Raw genomic sequence first — 25,193 nt, 5'->3', positions numbered from 1 at the left:
CCAGGAGCTTTTATTGGTAAGCAATAAACATCATCATAAATATATTTAATTATTTTTTTCGTCATGTTTATCATTTGAAGACTTTTTTTTAATGGAATCAGGCGTTACCTTGTTCTGTCCATCCTAAGTAAGAAAAGGACTAATATTTAGCCACTTCCGCACATGCAGTGGTAGTCGTGCAACAAAGTACACCGCCCGCCAGCCCGCTGATAAATGCGTATGCGGCAAAAAATGCGAATCACACAACTGCCACCGCCAAATCACTCAACACGTGTTTCACCCCTCCACGGGGCATCTTCAAGAGTTATGTTACACCGATTAGTGCCAAACACAGAGTGATTTTGTGACTTTTGTTCCTTATTTTGAAGACATATTTTATGGTCACCCTATTATAATATAAGTGTGGCGGGTCTAGACAGAGAAGAGTGCCGTCAGCTAGCGTCCTTGACATTGGCTGTACCTGGTATTAGAAAGAGGTCTATTAAACTGAACTACTCGGAACTACGGTAGTGTCCGATGACAGTTTGTTATTAGAACTCAGCGGTAACGTACACCGGTTAACAATTTAGATTTGTAATCGGATAGACGTTTCGTCTATAATTTGCAACAAGCGTTTGATTTGAAAGACATTTATAACTGCTGTGCAATTCTACGAATTTGTAATACAACATTTTTTGTTAAACTTTCATTTGGACAAGACTATCAATGCTGCCCAAATTGAGTTTAAAGGTTCAACGGGTTCGAAGTGGCAAGGCGTGGTTTGCGCCTAGACTAAGATTTAGTAGCGTTCGAAACCTCCCGTTTGGACGTGACCGATCTTTTAGATCGCTTCCGTGAAGTGACTAAACTCAAGGGCCCCCGGAAGGGGACTTGTTTCGTCGATAGAAATATACATGAATATATATTACGTCAGCAACTGTTTGTTTCATCTCTTACATAACACTTTATTAATTACATTTTCACCGAAAAAATACTGTTTTTGTGAATATATAAATATCTAGAGATATTGTACTTCTAAATACAGTAACTGAGTATATGGATAAATATTTAAAATTTCATACATGTATTTGCAAAGATAAAAGCCTTCTCGATAAATTTCCAATAAGATCTGTAGAAAGCGGCCTGTACCAGGCGTCTTTCGTCAACCGAAACAAGATCGTCTGTCTACCTTTTGAACGGTTCCAGGTCTCTACTCTGGAGTTGAGATCTCGGAACGGTCACAAGGTGGACAACATGGCCGCTGGTAGATAAAATTTTCACTAACGCAGTCTTTATTAGTATTTATTCGGCATTGTTCTAAACAACATGATCTTTGTGAGTGATCTTTTCTAGAAAATTCTTTCGGTTAAGAATGATACAATTAAGAATGAGACAAATGAGGTTTGAAATATCGAATGGTTATTAAAGAGTGTTCGCTAGGCCACGAGTGGGATGAGGTCTGCAGCTGGTACTCACCATGGACCTGACGTGCGAGTGCGGCGGCGTGTCGTCGGCGCTGCGATCGGCGTCGGCGTTGGTGCCGCAGATCATGTCAACTGGCTCATTCTTGACATCGTCGAGGCGCGGGGAAGGCGAGGAGCTGCTGTTGGAGACGCCATTGCCATTGCCCTGGTCGTGTGAACGTGCGTTTCCCATCGAGTGGTTCTTGGTGGAGAAGTCTGCTGCGTGGATCTGTGGTTGTTCATTGTTGTTGTCGTGGCGCGTGCGTTTGATAACGTCTGGAGAGTTGTCGGCGGAACGGCTCATGCGGCGTGGTGGTAGCGGGATGCGACGCATCATCTGCTGTACTGTCGATGGAGGCGGGTGGGACAGGAGCGCCTCCTCCAGCTTGTCGTTGTAACTCGGCGTGTGCGGCGTGTGTGGCGTGTGCGGAGTGTGCGCGGCGTGGGGCGGCGTGTGCGGTGACGACGCCGCGGCGGCAGCTGCGCGCGTCAAGTTCTGCAGAACCGGCTGGCGACAACACCATCATTACAACAATGTCCTCATATACATCTGTTTTAAAAAAACTGTACTCACCCCTTGTGCGTCATCGTTCTGCGTGAGTCCAGATACGCGTAGAACTTCCGCGGTCTTGAGGAACGAGGACAGACTCCGCTGGTGTACGTTGACCTCGCCGTGGTAGATGAACTCGACGAGGGCGTTCAGGTCGGTGAACGCGACGTCCTGGAGCACGATCACCGGGTGTTTGCATGGCGTCGACTGCGAAAGAATAACGGAACTTGTCTAATAAGTGTTCACTTATGTCACATCATCACATGTCTTTTAAAATCATAATATCATCATAGCCTAATTCACCCCTAGAGAGAATTGAAGATCATCACGATGACTGCTCTTGCTCTGTCCGCATACAGCGGCTTCTTGCGACCTTCACTATATCGTGGGTCCACTTAGTGGGGGTGGGGTTGGAGTGGCTGACCACGCCGCGTCTACCTGGTCCTTCTGCGTATATCCTACTTCTTGAGGCTGTGCTTAGTATAATATTTTGTTAAACTGCTTTATTGTAATATCGAATGTCTTATGTCTTTTTATTTTGCAACATGCCTTTTTACCGTTTTTATATCTTTACTTCAATAAACCAATTATAAAATATAGAATATGAAGTGCGTATTCCAAATGAAACTATTACAGAATGAAATCTATGTTGAATATTAATTATTCTATTTAATTGTTTTAGAAATCAGCTGTTCAAACAGGTGTTCTGAATGTAACCTTGTTCTGGATTCAAGTCTAGAATGATGATGACATGTTTTTGGTTATATATGTAGAGCATTGCATTGTTTCTGTTGAAATTTTTGCTAGGCCAGGAGACATATGCAGCTGGAGCTGAATTGAGTTGGAACTGTAGGTTCCGCGATCTCGTGTGTACTATTTTGGATAGTATTTCTACTTAGAATAGTATTTTGACGTCGTAGTTCTTTCTGCTTATAGTTGCTCACTGATAAGCATAGGCCTGCTCCAAAGAAATAGGAAGATATAATCGCCACATTTGGCAGATCAATAGGCGATAGCAGTGTCGTATTATAGGACGCTGCTGCATTTTTTGAAACATGTTTTTGAACATTGGCAATCTTATATAATTAATGCAAAAAGTGTGAATTATATAAGATTGAATCTCGGGAATTCCAAAAATATTATATTCTGTTATTTTATACCTATACGAGTTTTAATAACTTTTTTAATTGAATGCTTCCACAACTCCCCTTTCTGATGTTATTATGTAAAATTACTTCTTAGCTGATCTCTACTTGGCAAAAGAAATAATTATGTCAAATTTAAAGTCTCTAAACCTTATGTTGTTAGAGATAATGTGATGAGTCAATCCATGAGTGGTAATGTGTATATCTAATATATAAAATTCTCGTGTCACGGTGTTCGAACTTGAACTCCTCTGAAACGGCTCAACCGATTTTTACCAAATTTTATATGCGTATTTAGTAGGTCTGAGAATCGGCTACTATCTTTTTTTCATACCCCTAAGTGATAAGGGTTGTTCACCCTTAAAAATTTTTTTTTATTTTTTTGACGAAATTTTTTGGTTTTTATTTTATTATAATACAGCATACCAAAATACATACAACCCTAAATTTTCACCCCTCTACGATCAACCCTTATTTTTAAATTCAAAATTAAAAATATTTTTTTTGCAAAACAACGTTTGCGGGATCAGCTAGTGTATATATATACACGCTAATGTCTATGGAATATAGATAATAATAATTATATATAAAACAGCACGTTGTCTGAAATGTGTGTTTATGTACTCACTTTTAAAAGCTCCCTGAAGTAAGGGCTGCAGGCGGAAAGCACGACCCTGTGAGCCTTGAGGCTCCTGCCGTCACAGGCGAGGGTGACATCCACGAAGTCCTCGTCATCGCGAAGGTTCTCGAATGCGCTGGTGATGCTGCTCTGGTAGTTGTTCCAGCGCAGGCAAAAGTGCTGTGTGTCCACCATCTTGTTCTTGCTTTTTTGTTCGCTTGCGTAGATTATGGAGTCATGTGTGTCGGCTTGCGATCTAGAAAAAGGTTTTATATTTATTTCTTCTTAATCATACAAGATTCAGACGATGGTTGTAGGTGCACACCTTTATAGATAGTAATGTACAGCTTACTTAGTATCAATTTATATATGTTACACCCTATCCAAAATAAATGATTTCATAAAAAACAAATAACGGTTTACATAAAAAAGGCTATGAAAAATGAAAGTATTATATATTAAAATTAATTATTGTTTACAATTTGTCCCTGAAGGCTCTATACTGCTCGAAGTAAAAGCCTGTTGCATTCCAATAGGTAAAAAATTAAAGTAACATATCTCAGAGTGTTTATATGATTGGATATTGGTGTAAAAACTTTAGAGCTTTTTGTTTAATGAATGGTTCACGGTTTTAAAGATTTAATATCTATAATCAAACATCCTGTAGTTATCACTTGCTACCCGTATAAGTGGACTATGGGTGTTATAATAAGATAGATAATGATATTTAATGTTTCACTCCATATTTTACGCCACGAGAAGCAGTTGAGGAACACCATGTATTTCATAAACTAGGTGTAACCGTTCAGGCGTTGCTATGTTATGAATCTAATTTAAAATGTTAACTAAAAGGCAGTATCGATACCTTAAAAACATGAGAAATGTTCAGAAGCTTTTCTTTGAATATATCTAATAATTTACAAAATTTTCATTGAAATTGGATGTATGGTTCAATTTATCAAGTACTCTCGGACAGACACACTCTCATTTTATATATATATATATATATATGTATATATATATATATCTCATTTTATATATATGTATTTAACACTTTGTCATCATTGTGTAACACTTTGTCATCATCGTGAATACGTTTATTTTGTTATAACATGCTGCCAGTGGCTTAGTGGTTTAATACTGTGATATACGTTCGACGTTTGGGGGTTGAATTCCCGACAATTCGTATGCCACAATGTTACAATCCCTAGCTACTCTACGGAAAAAGGCTATAGTTCTAAAAGTGGAGATATAAAAAGATATTACGTTCAAAAAAAAATTTTATAGCACTTTATAGGTATTGATATAGTTGAATAGAATAAAATAATCGCTAGTTATATTACAGTTCACTACATTTTAAATATCATATCATCGTCATCATATGTACCGATAAACGTTAACTGCAAGGCATAGATCTACCCCAAACACAGGATCTTAACTATGTCGTATTTGGCAACCTATGGAGATTCCCTTTATCTTCTAATATATAAAATTCTCATGTCACGGTGTTCGAACTTGAACTCCTCTGAAACGGCTTGACCGATTTTTACTAAATTTTACATGCGTATTCAGTATGTCTGAGAATCGGCTACTATCTATTTTCCATACCCCTAAGTGATAAGGGTGGTCTACCCCTAAATTTTATTTTTAATTTTTTAGACAATTTTTTTGGTTTTTATTTTATTATGATACAGCATACAAAAATACATACAAACCTAAATTTTCACCACTCTATGATCAACCCTTATCTTACATTTGTTAATTAAAAACTTTAATTTTTTTTGCAAAACAACGTTTGCGGGATCAGCTAGTATCTTATATATACTATTTAAAACATTTACAATAATGCATAACATTAAAGATGCCGAAATAGAAAAACAAAGAACGAATTGACATATAAATTTATTTCAGCATAGTCAACTTAATTCCAAATTTAAAATTTTTATCTTATAATTTTCGTATATGCAGAGGACGTCACACCAAATAGTTTATATTTCCTTCATGATTGATAGAAGTGGTCGCATGAAACGTAATTTAAAAAATTGGACATTTTAAAGTCGTCTAAATAGACCATAGACGTAATAAACATTGTAATAAATAAAAACGTGAAAGAGAATTTGGAAATATTAAACGTAAATATAAAAAGAAATGTACAGACGATGTTTGTGGTGTATAGATCCTATTAAAAAAAAACTCGCTGCACTAACATAAACATGTTTATAAACAATGCAATTTCAAACTATATACCACAGACTATTGAATGCATAATAAATTATAAAAAAAGTAGAATAATATAAAAGCACAGATTAAAAAATCGGGTCGCGCGAGATAAAAACAAAGCATCGTTCTCCTGCATGTTTATTGCACGCTCTTTATTGTTGGGGCGCTCCAATTACAATGTAATTACCTACTAGTTTCTGTCGTGATAAATTGACGGATAGCTTTCTATTTAAGGATATTCAGGACATTGGTTTCTTTTCTTTCTATCGAGATACATACACCCTGCATACAGTAATACCCCGCTTTACGCGAGGGATACGTTCCAAAAAAAAATCGCGTTAACTGAAATTCGCGTATAACGAGGTTTATGATTAAACATAGTCAAAAATTATTACAATAAAAATACAAATCATTTTAATCAAACACTTTAATTCTAGGAACACTTTATGCAATACATACTCTTATTTTTACGGAAAAATACATCTATTGTCTTTTGGGTAACGTTTTGTTTACGTTCTTGTAAAATACGTTCATAACACCCAACACTGTTTTTAACTGTTTGACAAATGGTCAAGACATCATAGAGAAGTTGATGACTACATTATATTTATACGCACTCTTTCGCGTAATTCGAGACATTTGAGCGCGAAATTTGCAATTCGCGTTATAGTGAAACCGCGTATAACGGGGTCGCGTAAAGCGGGGTATTACTGTATATGATAGTTACAATTACCCTAAGGCTTTAAAATTAAATACAAAGCTACGAGAGTACGTTACGTATGTCAATCAACATAAAATGTCGGCATTGTTGTCCCTACAGGAAGCTACCAGCTTGGAAGGCAGTTCTGCTGAGAAGTGCCAAGAAGTTCAACAGTTGCTCTTTACAAATATGGTCTTTTAAAGAGTCCGCGACAATAATTAGCTTCCTTACGAGCATCAACATTTAATTCCACGCATTAACATCAGTATAATATTGAATAGAATAATATATTTATTTCAATAATAATTTCTTTAATATCGGTTTTAAATCTTTTCAGTTGTAGATCTGAAATAGATTATGGCATATTATTGTACAAATGTACAACAATAAAAAATAATAGATATTATATATTCTATATTTAAAAGTATTGTATTATTTTTTAGTACGGTTTTCCTTTTTCAAATTGCAAGCATTGATTCGAGTAAAATTTATGTAACGTTCAAGTTAAATGTTGTAATTTCTGTAAATTTGGACGTCGTGGCAATGGTGTATTTAAATCCATTCAAATTGACGTATGATCGATTTATTATTAGATTGAAAATTTAGTTTTACGTAAAAAAATATATCATTTAAAAGTCATTTAAAAGATTATCTATTTTATTTATTAAGGATATTTTATAATAACACGAAACCGCAACATGCGCTATACTCGTATAGGTGGTAATTTGTTAGATGACTTTTAAAATATAACCTTTTAATGTCATTAAATTCAGCCAGATACATATAGTAACATCCAAAGAGTTTTGACTAAAAGTTTATTTTATTGAAGTAATATTATAAACGAAATTTACATAAGTATATCTGTCTTAATCAAATCTAATAATTAATAAGACGTAAAAACATTATCTGCCTACCCAAATGATGCGATAGGTGGGTTGAAGATACGCAAATGACGACAGAAATCGCACCAGAGTCGCATAGTTCTAATGTATTCCTGAAAATCGGTTTCGCAAATAACTCGAGTTGTACCGAAGTGTATTTTCGACTCTACGTCGTACGTTTTAAGAGCGAACGCGGATTTTTTTCATTGGTCAATAAAAGACGGTATTCAGTTTGAAGTTTTTCAACAAATCGTAGACAATAGGCCCCCCTGACCGAGTGAACACAATGCTGATCGTATTTCCAGGCGGTATGCGCGGCGAGCGAACACCTAGCGAGATTTTTAGAAATTACACAACACGTGTTTTCTTACAACTCCATTTTATATATCAATATAACCTAAAATATTCTCGTAATCATTTTATTAAAATTATGTAAGCGTATATACGCTTCCTGTAAGGTAAAAGGCTTTCTCCAAATATCACCATCACCGGATATGCGTTACCGATCCATTTCCCGCGACATTTTTAATTTATATTTAAATTAAAATACGCGAAATATATTTTACTAGTATTCATACATACATAAGACCGAATCAGAAATGAGAAGATTGAAAAACACCGATAAAGCCTAGCAGAATGGAACTTAACACTTCAACTAGCTATATGGCAGCGTGAATGCCATATAGCCTGCAGAACAGATATCTGCTGGGTTTATAAGGTTCTCGATTGAGGATTACGGATAGAAGACCTTATTTTCTCCTATTATAGAAAGGTGCTTCTAAGGTTTAAATAATATTCCATTTTTAAATTACTAATTATACCATTATTTAAAAAAAAAATAGCGGCTTAAAATGGCCAGTAATGATTCTCGTCAAAAAAAAAACACCGACCACAGACATCGGCGTAGATTCAAATAAAGAACGAGTTTTTATTTACTAGAAATATAAATTGTGTACGGTTTTCAAAGTGTCAGGGGATAATCTATTTAGCTTTGTCTATTTAGTTTTAACACCCCAAAAGACACGATCTCCATCTAAAACTTTCAATCAGACGATATAGCGTTTTGCAAAGTTTTGTTCTATTCATAGGGTGCTAAAAACCGTTAATCTTTTTTAAAATACGATGGTTTAAGTTGTAAGCTTAAATGTCAATGAATGAACATGAACATGAATTCTCGGATATGAAAACTTATTTATATATACCAATGTAATTAAAAAAATAAGTTTCACACATTCACAAATAAACATAACACATTTTTTTCTGCTGATTGACGTAAAATGTTTGACAGCTAGAAATAAGTGGTGTATATGGAAAAATAAAAATGGAATTGGGTTATCTTACAGGGAGTTTTGTTGTTTTTTTTCATAAATTCTTTTTCGTATCGGAAATCACTCGGCAATACATTTGTTAATATGGGTATATATATATATATATATATATATATCTGTATACATAGATGTTTTGTTAATACTAGTCATAAGGTTAAATCTTACCTCAGTAAAAAAATAACAGGCCGGCTACAAATTATCCATTTATCAACACTAAATTTAGACATTAAAATAAAATTTTATAGTAACAGGTGGTGCAAAAGTAATGTCATAATTTGAACAGGCAGCCATATTTTTATTAATTAAAAAAAAAGGTTTGTTATTGAAAAAAGGTTACTTGAAAGTGTAAAATTGATGACATCAATTGAAAAAAACCTTATTATTTATATATTGCTCATGTGACCAACTACGGAGTTTGTGCGTAATTGCGATTTCAAAGCTTTTAAAATTGCTGCTCACAAAACATCTCCGAATTGGCGATATCTTCTTCAATATTACCTTTTAAGTCTTTAAGGTGCATCGTTTTCGGTAAATGCGAGATATTAAAAAGCCCTCAAAAATAAGTTTAGTGTTGTGACGATGAAAATCACGCTGTGTGAAAAAACAGACTAAAAATTTCTTAAATAAGCATTTGGAATAATTCCACGCTCTTGACGTGTGAATGGCTCCATCGCTTATTGACAACTAATTCTATATATATCAACATCACATATATCAAAGCACATGGACATTTGGCGCCATTTGTAAAAATTAAGACGCGTTCATAATATGACATTACTTTTGCGCCATAGATTACAGAAATGTATCGATAACTAAGATTAACTTATTTATAAACGCTTATATCTTATAACTTACTCCACAAGTGGTCTAAAATGGCCGATTTGTTAGTTTTACAAGTCTAAAAGCGGGCATCCTTTGTAGCGAATTCAAAATCACTTTGTCTATACAATTTTTATACGAATGTGTGTTATGTGCTTGTATTTTAAACACTATCATGGATTTATATATTCTAAAGAAAATGTTGCTACGCGATTTTATACCTTAACATTTTTATTTTAAAATCTCAAGTCGTGTTTACTTTGTTGTTGCAATAGAAATGATAAAATTATATAACGCATGCATTATCTTCTGCATATTGGCCGATAGCGAATTTGTTTTAGGGTTCAGCTTTTTAATTGGATGAACCTTTTTATTTATTTATTACAATACACTATTTTTAAGACTCTCTTTTTTATTTAGTTTACACTGCTGAATGAATGAGGGCTTAAAACCTCTTTTGAGGTGATGAAGAATATGATTTCACCGGAATGGAATATCGAATATGTTCCGTGAAGTGTCTTCCATCGATACTCTACCCTCGAGGTCTGGAGGCCATATGTATGTTTTTAAAAACATTTCAATAAAAGCCTTAAATAGATTATTAGTTCAATTAGACTTGACAACGAAAGGCGAAAGAGTAATTTTATATGTAAATGATTTACAGGTATTTATAATCATCATCTTGTGGATGTTTTAGATGATCACCAATTTAGTTATTGGCGAACTTAAGAATGAAGGTAACATATATTCAATTTAATGACTCTATCAAGGTTTTTTGGAAAAAGAATTTTTTCAATAATTTTTTTTTTCGAGTTTATAGTAAGGAATATTTTAAATGGTTTACGGAACCACATAGCTATACCATGTTCACGCCTTACAAATTCTTTTTTAGTATTTTATCATGTTGGATAGCGATAACAATTTAGAAACTATGATAAAACGAATTAGTTTCGCGTACAAGTCGCAAATCGAATCAAGTGGTATTCCGTTTTGATGTAACAATAAATATATGTATAAATTATTCCAAATGCTTTATAATAGGATATTATAAATAGATCAATATATACATAGCTAAATAAAGCTGTTATGGCGATAGTAAAGTAGGTTTACCATAAAGAAAAATTAACATAAACTAAATACAAGTTGGTAATATGACTTGGTAGAATGGTAGCTTTGGTAGATTGTTGTAGTTACATGATTACAGCGATATTCTGTCGGTAACTTATACGGCATGTTGGTAGCAATGTTCTTTTCGACTAATGAAAGCCTACTGTAGGACATAAGGCTTTCCCTTTTTTTTATCCACCTTGACCAACATGGCGGTTGCAGGAATGAACTGCTACTTCGAGATACGTCATTGATCTTGGTTCTTCTACGTATCTCCATATTTCTAATTCGATCCCACAGCGAAATTCCGAGCATAGCTCCCTCTATTGTCCTCAGGCTGACCTTGAGGTTTATCCGTCGTAGATGACGACATCTCGGATTTGTATATCATCACCATTATCACCATGGTAACAATGTATTAATATGATTTAGGAAATATTTTGTTAAAGTACTTATGTCTAATGATGTAATGCTGTAGAAATAGGTTATGTGTTAATATCTACCAAGTTTTTTGTATTTGATATTAGAGTTACCGTCAAAATAACCTAAAAAAAATATGACTCTTCACCACATGAGCCCGCCACGTTGTCAAACGATAGCCCCTCCTTATCGCACATTTTTTTATATATATATTTAGTCTTTTATCGAAGACCTAGGCCACCTGATACGTTATCAGTGTTGTTTAGGTTTTTTAAATATTACTATTGACTTCATGTCATATTTGAATTAGTCGACCATTATCGTCATCTCTTTCTCTCTCGCTATCTCTCTCACTCTCTTCTTGACATTTATTATTACCATCTGATGTTGACTTCTGCCTTTTTTGTTTTCCACTTCTACTTCTCTCTATCAGACGTTTCATTTTCGGAAACATTTCAGAATCTTATTTGACTACATCCATCCATTTAGTTTTATGTCATCCTTTGGGTCTGGAACCTGGTATGTTAAGATTTGATGCGACGTTGCCTATGTACTCTGGTTGTCTTTTCTAATTAAGCATTATATAAATTAAAAAAAATTCGTGAAGCAAAAATACGACAATATTTCTCCCATATATCGCGGCTTATATCATAATATTGTCTATATACATACATAAATAGCGAATAATACGACAGATATAAAGACAAAAATTGTTATACCTTGTGTTCTATGCTACAGTTTGTATTATATATAATTCAACTTTATAAACTTACATACAATGTTTAAAAGTAAGGTGAAATTGTCATTTAAAACCAACGAGATTCACGTTCGAAAGATCAAAGATTTCGTGCTTGAAAATCGTCGATACAGCTTTGTGATATTTGGCTTAACCAAAACCATTTTGTAGGTTGTTTTATGTCTCACACGTGTCAAGTCTCGATTGGTCGATATCAAGAACTCTACTCATATCGTTTCGCAACCAACGTATTCACATTATTTGGTTCCGTATAACTTCTGGCTATTCAGCAAACAACAGACCAACGCGAGGTAGCCATTTTGACATAATTGTGGAAATAAAAACAGAATCAAAGATCTTGAAGGCTATACCGGAAAATCACTATTTCGACTGTTTTGATGTCTGTAAAAAGCTTCAGCAAAAGTTCGTTTTATCGGACGGGGAATACTTTAACGTATGAAATTGATTTGGAAGAATAAAAAAAGAATTTTCATTTTATAAACAAATTCACAATGATCTGACAACCCTATGTTTTATTTGAAGTTATTCCCCTAATTTCGATCAAATCATTGTTAATAGATTAATGGTATATATTTTATTGATATTAAAACACTAGTTGCGGGTTTAATTTTTAAAAGAATGAGATGATTGACATCGATTAGTTATATTAGAGAAGTGCCTTATCATTGGCTTCTAGTTTTCTAAGGTTAGTGGTATTCAAATCATTTCATCATCATAATTATGTCAGCTGATGAACGCTTCTGCAAAACTTGGGCCTGTACAAAGATCGTCAGGATGACCGATCCTGAGCTTCCTGCATCCAGCGACTTCCCGGGACTTCCTGCGACTTCCCACGACTTCCCGCGACTTCCTACGACTTCCCACGACTTCCCGCGACTTCCCACTATGACATCGATATACCAAGTGGGGGACCTACTAGGGGGATGTACCTTGCCCACTGCCACTACAGACAGGCAATTCTTTTCCTAACATTCAGGCGATTGAAGCGACATCTTCCTGTCTATGTGTCGTAACTCATAACACTTATAAACTTACAAATATTTATTTACATGCTTCAGGTTTTGTGTCTACTAGATAATCACGAGATTTTTTCAATGCAGTCACACGGACATATATATATATATGTGTATTGTATATCATATAGTGTAAAGGTTGACCGGAGTTTACAGTTTCAAATAAATATATAGTAAACAGTGTGATTAAAGCAAAATTTTATCTAAAACATGTCATTTTAGCGACTGATTTGTGAATTATCTTTTAGTTTTTATATACATATATATATATATATATATTTGTATATAAACCTCTATATAAAAACTTTTACTTGGATAAAAGAGTTTAAAAGATTATATATGTTACAAATGACATGTGGCGTAAATGTGGCAACACTAAATTATTTATTTTTTATTATTACGCATGCTTTTTATTACAGGTAACACTCAAATATACAATAAAGTACTTAATATCAGGAGAACCGGAAAGTAATGTCGAAACTCTTAAGTTATGTTCACACGACTACATTTTTAATAAGTTTTTGTTTAGATGCCTAAAGAAAAAGCGTTTTTAATATTCAAATTACTACATTTATATTAATTATTTTTTACCATCTGTTCCTAAAGACTTTATACAGAAGTAATTGACATGTTGTTTTTGAAATAAACGTAATTATATTTCAGAAATCACTCTACATAGGGTGTTTGAAAACAAGTAGCAAATTAACACTTTTTAAAGTTATTACATTTATAAATAATCAAGTTGTACGCGAGTAAAATAATCGTAAAGATTTGTTAATTTTTAACATGTTTTCGTTTTAAAATATAAATATCCTATCATCGAAATAAATTATGAATACGGTTCGCGACTGTTATCAATGTAAGAACTAAAAAGTTAGGCATTATCTAGTTTCGTGTCAGAGCTATCTGGCAGTCGGTGACCTACCTTCTTGTTATCGAAAATCGCATTAATTACTGTTTCAGCGATATGCTGGTTCGTCTATCTATTGACTATAGGCATGCCGCGGAGATGCTCGCTTTACCTACATTGATGTGACGTCACGGGGATACAAATGGCGGGAACCTATCTAACCGTATGCCTTCGTGGTGGTCACTATAGAACCTTTTAATACAAACTACTCAGTTGCATGAGTGATGTGACTCCACGGCCACTTTAGACATCAATTTGACTAGATAAATATATTGCCGAAGGTGTATATATGAAGAAGGAATATACCCGTGTAGGTGTATTGTGTTGTGATTCTAGTGTGGTGTAGGTACGCGAAGTGAGAACTACTTGACTGTCGAACGTGACCCTGATCCTAGCTTGAACATGGGCGGTTTTAGATGCTAGTGCTGGGGCGGCTTTAGCTCGTGTAGCATCCGTGTAGAATGAAACCCTGGCGCCCCCTAGGCCTGACCCCACGCGGCTATAACTATTAACTTTGACCAAGAAAATTTTATTCATATTCCAACAAGATTTTTTATAAGTAGGTATAGCTTACAGTATGGTATTAGTTACGGCATTTATTCTTATGACGGCAGAATAACACTCCTTATTTGTATGCCTGTAATACATCTCTGTTGCGAAACTAAGCGCCGAACCGCGATAGTTCATGTTTCGTATTGTTTTAAGTTTTATGAACAGTGAAATAGAGCGTGTCATGGTGTTGTACCATGATGGTCCAAGACGATGATCTTAGCTGGCTCAGGGGGCGCCGTGTGCACAACCTGCACTATAGGTTAAGCCGCCCCTGTGCTTGATGCGTGTGCGGTGAAATTACTCGAGATATGATATTAAAAATCAAAGTAACTGAAGTAAGAAAAGGACCAATATTAAGACACTTCCGCACATGCAGTCAGAGTTAACTTTTGTATTTGGCACTAATCGGTGTAACATTACCCCTGAACATGCCCCGTGGAGGGGTGAAACACGTGTTGAGTGATTTGGCGGTGGCAGTTGTGCAATTTGCATTGTTTGCCGCATGCGCATTTATCAGCGGGCTGGCGGGCGGTGCACTTTGTTGCACGACTACCACTGCATGTGCGGAAGTGGCTAAATATTGGTTCTTTTCTTACTTAGGATGGACTTCCGCAAGGTAACGCCTGATTCCATTAAAATAACTGGAGGTTTTTAAGGATTTTGTAATTATAAAATTTGACGGATTAAATGTGTACATATAAATAGCATTACATTTTTTAAAAAATTGATAAGTGTAGTCATTAAATCATGCATTTTTTTAAACATATAACCCGAATTATATGCAAGTACCAAAAAATGTACGCATATTATAATGTGATTTATTTTAAGGTGATAAGCTTGGAAATCAATTCCACTACTGTAATGATTTTGTTGCGAGTTCTTCTCCGATCATCAGGTTATTTACGTTAATTCTTCTCACGAAATACACCAGTGGTAACAGTAAATGATTCTTTATAGATAATATGAATAAATGAAATAAATAATGGAAGTAATTATAAAAAAATAAAACACGAAATTGCGCAATTATTTCATAAATTAAAATATAAGATAGTATATTCTTAAATACGATAAACATGATCGTAATATTTTGTATCTATAATTTTATATATATATATATGAAATATTAAAAATCGAACAGTTTTGTAATTTAAAAAAAGAAATGTTTCAACTAACCGTTACGTGTAACTGGACTTCTTATACCAACGTCTCTTTTATTTTATATCTGTAAAAGAAAAAAAATATATTAGTTTTTTTTTAATTTAATGTCTATACTAAAAATATATATACGAGAACTTCCCAACATATTTTCGCTCCAGTTCCTCTTAAAAAAACACCTTTTATTTAAGAGTATACAGGGTGATGATATAGGTGTAAAAACTTTGTATGTTATATCCGCACCAAAAATAAATGGTTTATGTAATAATAAATAATGTTATGATAATATATAATAAAATTATTAAAACTAAATATTTTTTTCTATGTGTAATTGTAAATTTTACACAGAATTTATTGGACTGTCGCATTATAAACAGAAATAATAAATCTATGTAAAATATTTCAAAGTGATCACAATATACAGAACCATGAATAGTTGATAACTTCAAAACTTTTTACTGGGCAATATAACCAATCATACTGTAGATAAGTTAATTGTTTATAATATTACTTGATCAAACATTAATTCCGAACTAAGTTATCTAAACGGTTGACAAAACTGAGCAAAGTTTCGCGCGGAATCACAATACCTAACGGAAATAGTCAAGTTAAGTTCTATCTAGTATATTATATCCGTAAATACCGGATACATAGGCGGAGGTTGTCCAATCGGCGCGAAGGTCAGGAGTTTAATGGCCAATGGGCGGCCGGCGTGTGGCGGAGGTTCTATGCGAGAGTGAAAGTAGGCAAATGTCGAACGCGGGTAGGCAGCGGCGGTGTGTGAAACCTTATATGTACGTCCGGCGCATGTATGCGTGTTATGAATGAAGCCTTCGAGGCTCTGACGGGTTATGTAACCCGAGTACATGCGCAACTATTACCGTACCGTGATTTGCTAGTTTGGTGTTTATACTGTTCAACATTGAGGTCACATTCGCTTACGTTTTCAGCACATATGTGACCCGTACTGATTTCAATGTACGCGCTAGTTGAAATGTTTATTCGAGTTATTTCGACGTCCTAATAAAATAGCGCTTTGTTGGTTTATAACCTAAAGTTAAATTTCTCTAGATTCATCTTATTAAACAAATTCTCGCTAGGATTTCTAAACGACTAAATCTGTAGTAATTCCATAAAACCTTTTGCCTTGTAAATACGTAATTAAATCACACTATTTAGACATATATTAACGTAAAAATAAACTATTTTTTTTTCTCAAAATGGCGAATGTTTATCAACTATTGTATTAATTTTTATAGTTTATATTCACAATTCAACTATACAAAAGTGATGTTATATAGGTGATTAATAGTTGGAGGTTGTCACTTGAGAATCTTTCGGCTCCATCGGTTGCATGACCATTGCAAGTAGTGTAATATAACTTGTGTAAATAAAGAAAATAAATTATAATCAAATTAAATTCCCTTACAATGACATCCTGCAATTGCATCCATCATGACTTGAGAAGAACGCAAACAAAGTCAGTGGTGTTTTCTTGTCGTATTTTGCACAAATACACTTTTAGCGGAAGTTAGAGGGAAAGATTTATATGAAGCATTTAAAAGGAGTCTGTTGTAAAAACGAACACAGTTGTCTACGGTGTAACTAATGTCGCCCCGTCCCGCCGCGCGTATACTTCAAGCGAGGTACAGCCCTTTCGGTAACACACATATATTTACCTCGTGATGTTATTTTTTTACTTTCCGTGAAAAATATAAAATTTAAAAATTATTGGCAACTTTGAAACCGTTGACGTGTTTTGCGCCTACCAATTTATTACGCATTGTAAATATTACAAAACTAAAAATCCTTGCTCTCTTAGTTTTTTCCTCGCGTATAAAAAAAACTGAACACGTGTTTACACGTAAATTTGACTGAATTATTCTCGAACCTTCTAATAATAGGTTCTAAATTGAAGGTTGCCCCTTTGATGTGATAGTTAAGCACGCTTGAACGATTGTTAACTAACCTGTTAACATCCACACAAAGTGACCGGTGATTTTTTGGATGGTTCACCGATTTGTTTGGATCGAAATAACATTATCAATTTAATATTTTAGGCAAATGTGTACACTAATAAAATAAACTTGTAATATGTCGGAATTATTATGCAATAAATAAGAAAAAACTTTAAATTCAAACTGGCTAGAAAAGCTTCACAAGTAACTTATATATTATCTTAATATATATATATATATATATATATATATATATATATATATATATATATATATATATATATATATTTGTATATAAACCTCTGTATAAAAAAATTACTACATTTTTAATAAGTTTTTATATCTAGGGGCCTATGGACGTCTATGGTCTGAAATGACGATAAAGAAAAAGCGTTTTTAATATTCAAATCATTTACATTTATATTATTTATTGTTTAGCATCTGTACCTAAAGGCTATATACAGAAGTAATTGACATGTTGTACTTTTTCTTTAACATGCATTTCTCATTTTTACACGAAGTGAATTTAATTAGCTTACATAACATCGATAGAATATTAATAAATAAACTGAATATTATCTACAACGAAACAAATGTTTGGACTGAAAAAGCCTTGTTTATATGAAATACATGTTAAAAGACTAAATCAATATATATATATATATATATATAAATCTTCTTCCTGCCCTTTTCCCTTTATTTGGGGTCGGGTCTCCTTATCAATTTGCGCCAGGCCACTCTATCCTGGGTTGTCCCTGCATCAAGTTGAAGGGTTTCCAGTTCCTTTCTGATATTAGACCACCACGTAGCTTTTGGACGCCCTCTCCCTCTTGGGATTTCTGGGAGGCTTAAGGCAATTTTTACCACGTGGTAATTATATATATATATATAAATATTCAAAATATATTTATTTAAATAGGCATTATAAGTAGTAATGGCCTTCGATTGCACATGCGATGTGTTTTGCCCTATACCACTTCAGACGGTTGTGTTAAGTTGGTGCTCCTGGTTTTTGGGTGGATCTCCTGATTTCTGAACTCCGAACACAGCCCTCTCCATAACTCTACCGCTAACTTTGAGCCTTTTTAAAAGTCCCGTAAGTGACCACATCTCAGATCCAAGGCAACATACATTGGTCAAAGACAGTCTTTCAAAACAACGTATATATAACAGTATCTAAATGCATAATGATAAAAATCTGCAACATATTAAAACGGTATAAGTATCAGTAAATGCTTAGTGTTGTATATCTACAACATAAGGTTCTAAACATATATAAATATATTTTCCCCTACATTGTAGTGTACCTATCTGCAAGATATATATATTTTTAAGTTTTAATAAAAGTCATGCATTTAAGTGCTAATAAACTTCGCTCATATTAAAAAGAGAATTTCTATTATTCTCATAACTGTACTGATACTATATATATACGTATAGTATTTCAGGAATAGACCAAAGTACGGATCTCTATGTTCTACGTCAAAGTGCCCATTCGTAGACTTCGTAGATGTCTAGTTGTCTACGATATTCGTAGACGAATTGTCAATATATTGCAGTCTCCGTGTATCTGTTGTTCTGAACTGTAAAGAAATATTGAATAATATCATTTAAGTACGAAAAAGGCTTATTCAAGTTCGTCTTTTAATATTGAACTAAATAATATATTGAACTCAATTATATTTAGAAGATACGGGATGTATACAAGCACGTTATGCGACATTTAATATGTGAAATGCCTTTCTATATTTCCGTGATAGGATATACCAGTATATCATACACTATATGGTATGTATACACTTATATATATATAAAGTGTCCTTGTTTCTCTTTGTCATACAATAAATTATATACGATATTAATTATAAATGTTGTAATAGTTTTTAGGAGAATCATATGAACAAAAATATTAACATATATTACAAAAATTCAAACATTTTCGAAAGTATATTATTAGCCAATCAACCTTCTATATATGTATAACACTGCACACTTAAATAAGACTGTGTATTGTCCAAATTACGTATTAACCACCACGTGTAGTCCACGCCCAACAGTGGGCAATTTTATTGTTAAGGCAATTCAAATTCGACTCACACGATTTTAACACTTTCGGTTTGATATATATATATATATATATATATATATATATATATATATATATATATATATATATATATATATATATATATATATGTGTTAGACATGGCATATAAAACTTTTAACATATTGATTTACACTATTGAACAATCTCTACTACGTTTTATACGGAAGCTAGAATTTCTAGTACAAGTTAATTAGCTAGTAGAACCTATAGAGATGTTTACCCCTTTTCACAAAAGTGGGCGACATGATACGAAATCGTATATAGACAAATATAGACAATTATCGCTTATTCTTTTAAAAAAACTCGTGTATAATGTATTTTATCGCTATCTTTGAAATCGCGAAACGCACCTACATTTGCAAAAACGAAATGAAAAACCTTGAAATGTATTTTGACATGATATCGCTGGCCAGTAATAGATTCCATTTTTTTAATTCATATATTTAAAAAAGATAGACCAAAAATAATTTGAATATTAATTACTGTTATCGTGTGACGTCACAACAATCTTATAGAGGCTGTATAATAAGTTTGAAAGCTTAATAGTAATAACTTAATAAGCTAAAAAGCATCTTGTATAAAGTTATTAATTTGAAAATATATTTAAATGTGACATGTCTATAATTTCTGTCAGTTTGCAGGGATTTTTTTATTTATTTATTTAATATTCTTTATTATACACGTTAAGATATATTTAAATAGTTTCACAATGATATACAAATAAAGTACAATGGGCGGTCTTATCACACAAGGCAATCTATTACAGACAACCATAGTATGGAAAGGAAGAAGTAATAATGGGTAGTTTTCGTGTACAAAACATACATATTTACAAACAAACGGACATGAACATGCATAGACATATATACTTAAACATACATACATATGTATACAACATATATATTTATAATAAATAAGGTATAATAAATAATATAAATATAATACAATTATAAATAAAATGTCCCAGAAAGAATATTGAATATTAATTACAGAGAATATAAAATATTTAGTAACACGAATTTCAAACACGCTTTTCTAACAATATTATTATTACATTATTTATAACTTCTGTAACAACAATTTATCTTTGAATAAGGCTACATATTTACATATTTAAAGGTTTTATATATATAACCAAACATACTGTATATATCCTTTTAAAATATATCGCAGTTAAATATAAATAACATTTTTATGATGCAATACATTCCGTGTGATGTGTACTTCAGTGTGTTAGATAAAAAAAACTGCATTCTTCCTTGTGTTAAGGATTTTGACCCGTTCATTGGCATCGAATGACATGACTCCTATTCGCCTGCGGCTTTGCTCGTGTAAAATCGTAATAATGAGTTACTTTAAACACTTTTTTAACACTTTTTTTTGTTGCAAAATTAAATAGTAAGGAAACCTAGAATGTAGTGGTTGAGGATGGATGCATGGCTAATGGAATAAAAGAGAAAGACTGGGAAAGTTGTAGAATGAAAGAAAAAGGACGACAGATAACACGAAAGAGAAGAATGATAATAATAAAAAATATTAATAAATTACTAGAAATAAAAAGTCCCTGTCCCACACGAGATAGGGGAATGAGAGGTCCCCAATTGTAGGGACCATGTAAAAAAAAAACACTTTTTTAAAGGCTACCTATAAAAAAGTTGATTTATATATCATTTGCTGCCAAATATTATATAATGCACCCAAAAATTAATTCGGAATAGATTCTTCACTGTTAAAAGTTATTAGCGTGACATATTACTATATAATTTAAGAGCGATCACTATATACAGTTTGACATGAAAAAGGTATATAAGCTTCAAAGATTTTTGCTGTCAAATGAACCATACATTCACCTGTATTAAATAACCATAATAATAATAAAGAATAACTAATAAGCTTTTTTTATTGAGTAAAAAACTAAATATAGCATAATATATAGCAGATACGGATATGCTATATTAGAAGACATCTTGTCTTGTTTATAAAAACATCGAGAACAAGTCGATAGATTGCTTTTATATTACAAAATGTATCATTTAAAGATACTGCGTGAAATCTGGCAAAACTTCCATTCTTTACTTAAATAAAAAAACGCTAGTGATTTTTCATATACTAGTCCGCTTTTGACCACCAACTCGTCTGATGAAAAGTGAGGATGTGGTTCAAGATGAGGCACTCAGACTCAGGAAGTACCTGTTCGTTCCGACCCTGAAGAAACCTGGGTTATATTTCTCAGGAGATAAGGAAGCCGGCAGATTTTTTCTCAGGCTGTAAAGATCAGAAATATAGAATCAAAACGCTTGTGCACCTCCAAAGAAACTTCACAGTGTATCGGTGAAACACGCAATAGACCGAACTTCTACTCCTATAGAAAAACAGGGACAGTGGAATAAGGTCACATAGCTTCCCGTCTCGTTACGCTTTACGAGAAGTTTCTTAAAATCTACACAGATTAAATAAATTCGTAAACGATCAGCTATTTATTAAATACGCTACATTGCTAAAAGCAGTGTTAGAGCTATTATAATGTTAATAAAATGTATTCAGCTATAATAAAATAGCGTAAGCATGTATAGCCTAAAAATAAATTATATAGTTTTTAAATATATCTTTAATGTCATAGTTTATGTTGAAAGTTTTATTAGATATGAATAAATCTATTAAATTGTTATAAAAATTAATTTATTGTTGAAATCAAAAGAATGTGAACACATGTAAATACGTAAAGTTCAACGACAACAGACAGACGTACAGAAAGAGTGTGAAAATAATCAGGAAAGCTAGTCAATGTTTGCACGACAAATGTTTATACGAAGTATTAAAAAGGCGATAAGGTGCAACTGGTATAGTGATGCGCTTTACCACAGTTATCGATGATGTTAAACTAATCGATTTATTTAATCGAAAACATCGATATTTAATTTAAGTTTTCTTGTAATTTTTTTGGAAGTATATATAGAAGTTATACACGATAAGAGATAGCGGATTCCGTTTACGTAATGCGATAAATTCTTCTGGTATTAAAAACCAAGGTCGGTACGCTTATCGACATCGCGCTTGTACTAATCGCGTCACATCACTAACCTAGGGCAGGAATAGTTTATCAAAGTTGCAGATTGCGAATATGAATATATATCAACGCTGATAATAGCGTGCCGAATAATGCTAGATTAAAGGATAAACTAGTTTCAGTATTTGCTTGTGGATCTCATATTACATCGTAAAACTCTACACGTCTAGTACGTTTCATAATTAATGTACTTTACTTTATTTAATGTTATATTAAACTATTAATAAAAATCTACCTAAAACTCACCACCCATAACTGTAAGATATAGTAAGAAAAGGACCAATATTTAGCCACTTCCGCACATGCAGTGGTAGTCGTGCAAAGTGCACCGCCCGCCAGCCCTCTGATAAATGCGTATGCGGCAAACAATGCGAAACACAACTACCACCGTTAATCTACTTTACACGTGTTTCACCCCTCCACGGGGCATCTTCAGGAGATGTTACACCGACCAATAACAAACACCGAACCTGTGTTTGGCACTATATATTAGTCCTTTTCTTAATTAGGATGCACTTCCGCTTTTCTTATTAAGGATGCAATTTCAAATAATTGATTAGCAATTTGAAGAGTCAGTGGAAAGGCTACATAGTAAACTGAACGGATGACAGCTTTGGTCTTAATTTATGGCTGGAGACCACAGATCAGCAAAGCAATTACTTGTCAGAAGATCTGATATCCTACAACTGAAATGATAACTATACATACTTTGTCAATTTTCAGTTTTCAGATTTTCAATATAGTTTTAATAAATCTATATTGTATGTTTAAAGTGTTTAAGTTATACAAGTTTAATGTTTTAATAGGTAACTTGTGTCGCTTGCACTACCATCCGGTCGACGCGGTAAACAAAAAGAAAACAACATCACATACCTAGGCGTCGTGTTCAAGCATAAATTGAGCTAATTTAAAAACATTATTGATTTTTAACATTCAAAGGAAACATCTAGAATTTATTTATTTACAATAGAAACTTTGCAATAGAAACATGGGCCGTAATATGGAGAAATATGGATTCAGAGCTGTAGTTATGTATCTATTCCATGAAATTATATCAAATGTCTATGCTATTCGAAACATGTTAAAGTGAAAACGGTCCTAAGAGGCTCGTTTTCAAGTTAAAGCCTTCACGAAATACCACCTATATCTATACATTATATTAGTCCTTATTATATATTAGTCCCTTTCTTAATTATTTCAAAAACAGGCAAGTGTATGTCAAGCCGAGGATGCCCAATAGCTGTAACAATGATGATAATACCTACCATATCTGTTTAACTATATATATCTTATGCTATATTTCGAAGGCGTCGTGGTTTTTCATCTCTCTAGCTATGTGGTTTAAGCTATTACTTCTGAATAAACTTTACTACAAATGGAAAGTATTTTACGGAAGTACAACTTGATATTAAGTAAACGTATGTTATTAAACTATACACCATTCATATGTTATAACAATGCATTAATATTTAGTTGAATGATGGCACACATATTGTGTCACAGTGAAATTCATGATCGAGCAAAATCATTGTTTCGCTTCCAAAAAGATTGCACGCGAGCTCGTCGATGATGGCAAGACCACATAAGTTGTGATATAACAAATAAATCTCACCGAATTAAAATCGATCTATTGTGTATAATAATAAAGTCTACAATCGATTGAAGCGTTAAAGTTTTTTTTATTGTCAACGAACAGTGTACGCAATGGATTGTGCAAACGCCACATTCTGGTTAACTTTAACTGTACGAGGAAATCGAGTTCGCGACCCTGAAACGTTTGAGTGTTTTCGTAACTGCAATCTAAATATATATTATACGAATGGTAGAAGAATAGAAGAAATGTAGTATGAAAGAGAGATAATAGACTGAAAGAGAATGTAGTATGAAAGAAGAGTAAGAAAATAAAAATCTCATGTGAAAAAATAAATTGTTAACCAAGTCCCCGTTCCACAATAAATAGGGGTACGAGAGGCCCCCAATAGCGGGGGTCAAAAAAAAAAAATATTAAACGAATGATAAATAATTATTAAGCTGAAGTCTTTATACCCTGAATAGGCTAGACCAGGGCTTCTCAAACTTTTGTCATTCACGATCCCATTCATGATTGCGAGTTTCTTGACGAACCCATACAAATATTAAAGAAAAATAAATTAATATTTTTTGATGATTTATTTATTAAGTAACAATATATATATACGTATGATAATATATAGTTTTAGAATTCGTTTTGAAACATACAAAAAAACTAAAATTAAACTATAAACAAATGCGCGTGTCTAGACGCTGCAAGTCCACTGTATTCCGCCAACTCTAGTGATGTTATAAAATGGTATATATAAATATTTGACATTAAAATCTCTCGACCCCAGAATTTTGCTACGCGACCCCATTTGGTGCCGCGACCCATAGTTTAAGAAGCCCTGGGCTAGACTAAGTGTAGACC

General features: G+C 33.3%; 1 protein-coding gene across 1 annotated transcript in view; it reads right to left on the bottom strand.

Annotated features, from left to right (window-relative positions):
- The window catches only part of LOC137933588 (broad-complex core protein-like), a 145,403-nt gene that overhangs the window by 4,569 nt on the left and 115,641 nt on the right, over positions 1 to 25,193 (bottom strand). Inside the window, exons 3-6 of the mRNA XM_068777604.1 lie at positions 15,637 to 15,685; positions 3,766 to 4,012; positions 2,017 to 2,199; positions 1,456 to 1,950 (exon numbers count right to left, since the gene is read on the bottom strand). Coding sequence (XP_068633705.1) covers positions 1,456 to 1,950; positions 2,017 to 2,199; positions 3,766 to 3,951 — 864 coding nt within the window. The 5' untranslated portion in view covers positions 3,952 to 4,012; positions 15,637 to 15,685. The remainder of the gene's footprint in view (positions 1 to 1,455; positions 1,951 to 2,016; positions 2,200 to 3,765; positions 4,013 to 15,636; positions 15,686 to 25,193) is intronic.

Source organism: Battus philenor, unplaced genomic scaffold (assembly GCF_028537555.1).
Source record: "Battus philenor isolate CCGP_79_NKW_IND1 unplaced genomic scaffold, ilBatPhil1.0.hap1 SCAF_13, whole genome shotgun sequence".
Taxonomy (NCBI): Eukaryota; Metazoa; Arthropoda; class Insecta; order Lepidoptera; family Papilionidae; genus Battus; species Battus philenor.
Note: the sequence above shows the minus strand (reverse complement) of the source record. Positions and strands in the feature narration are given on the sequence as shown.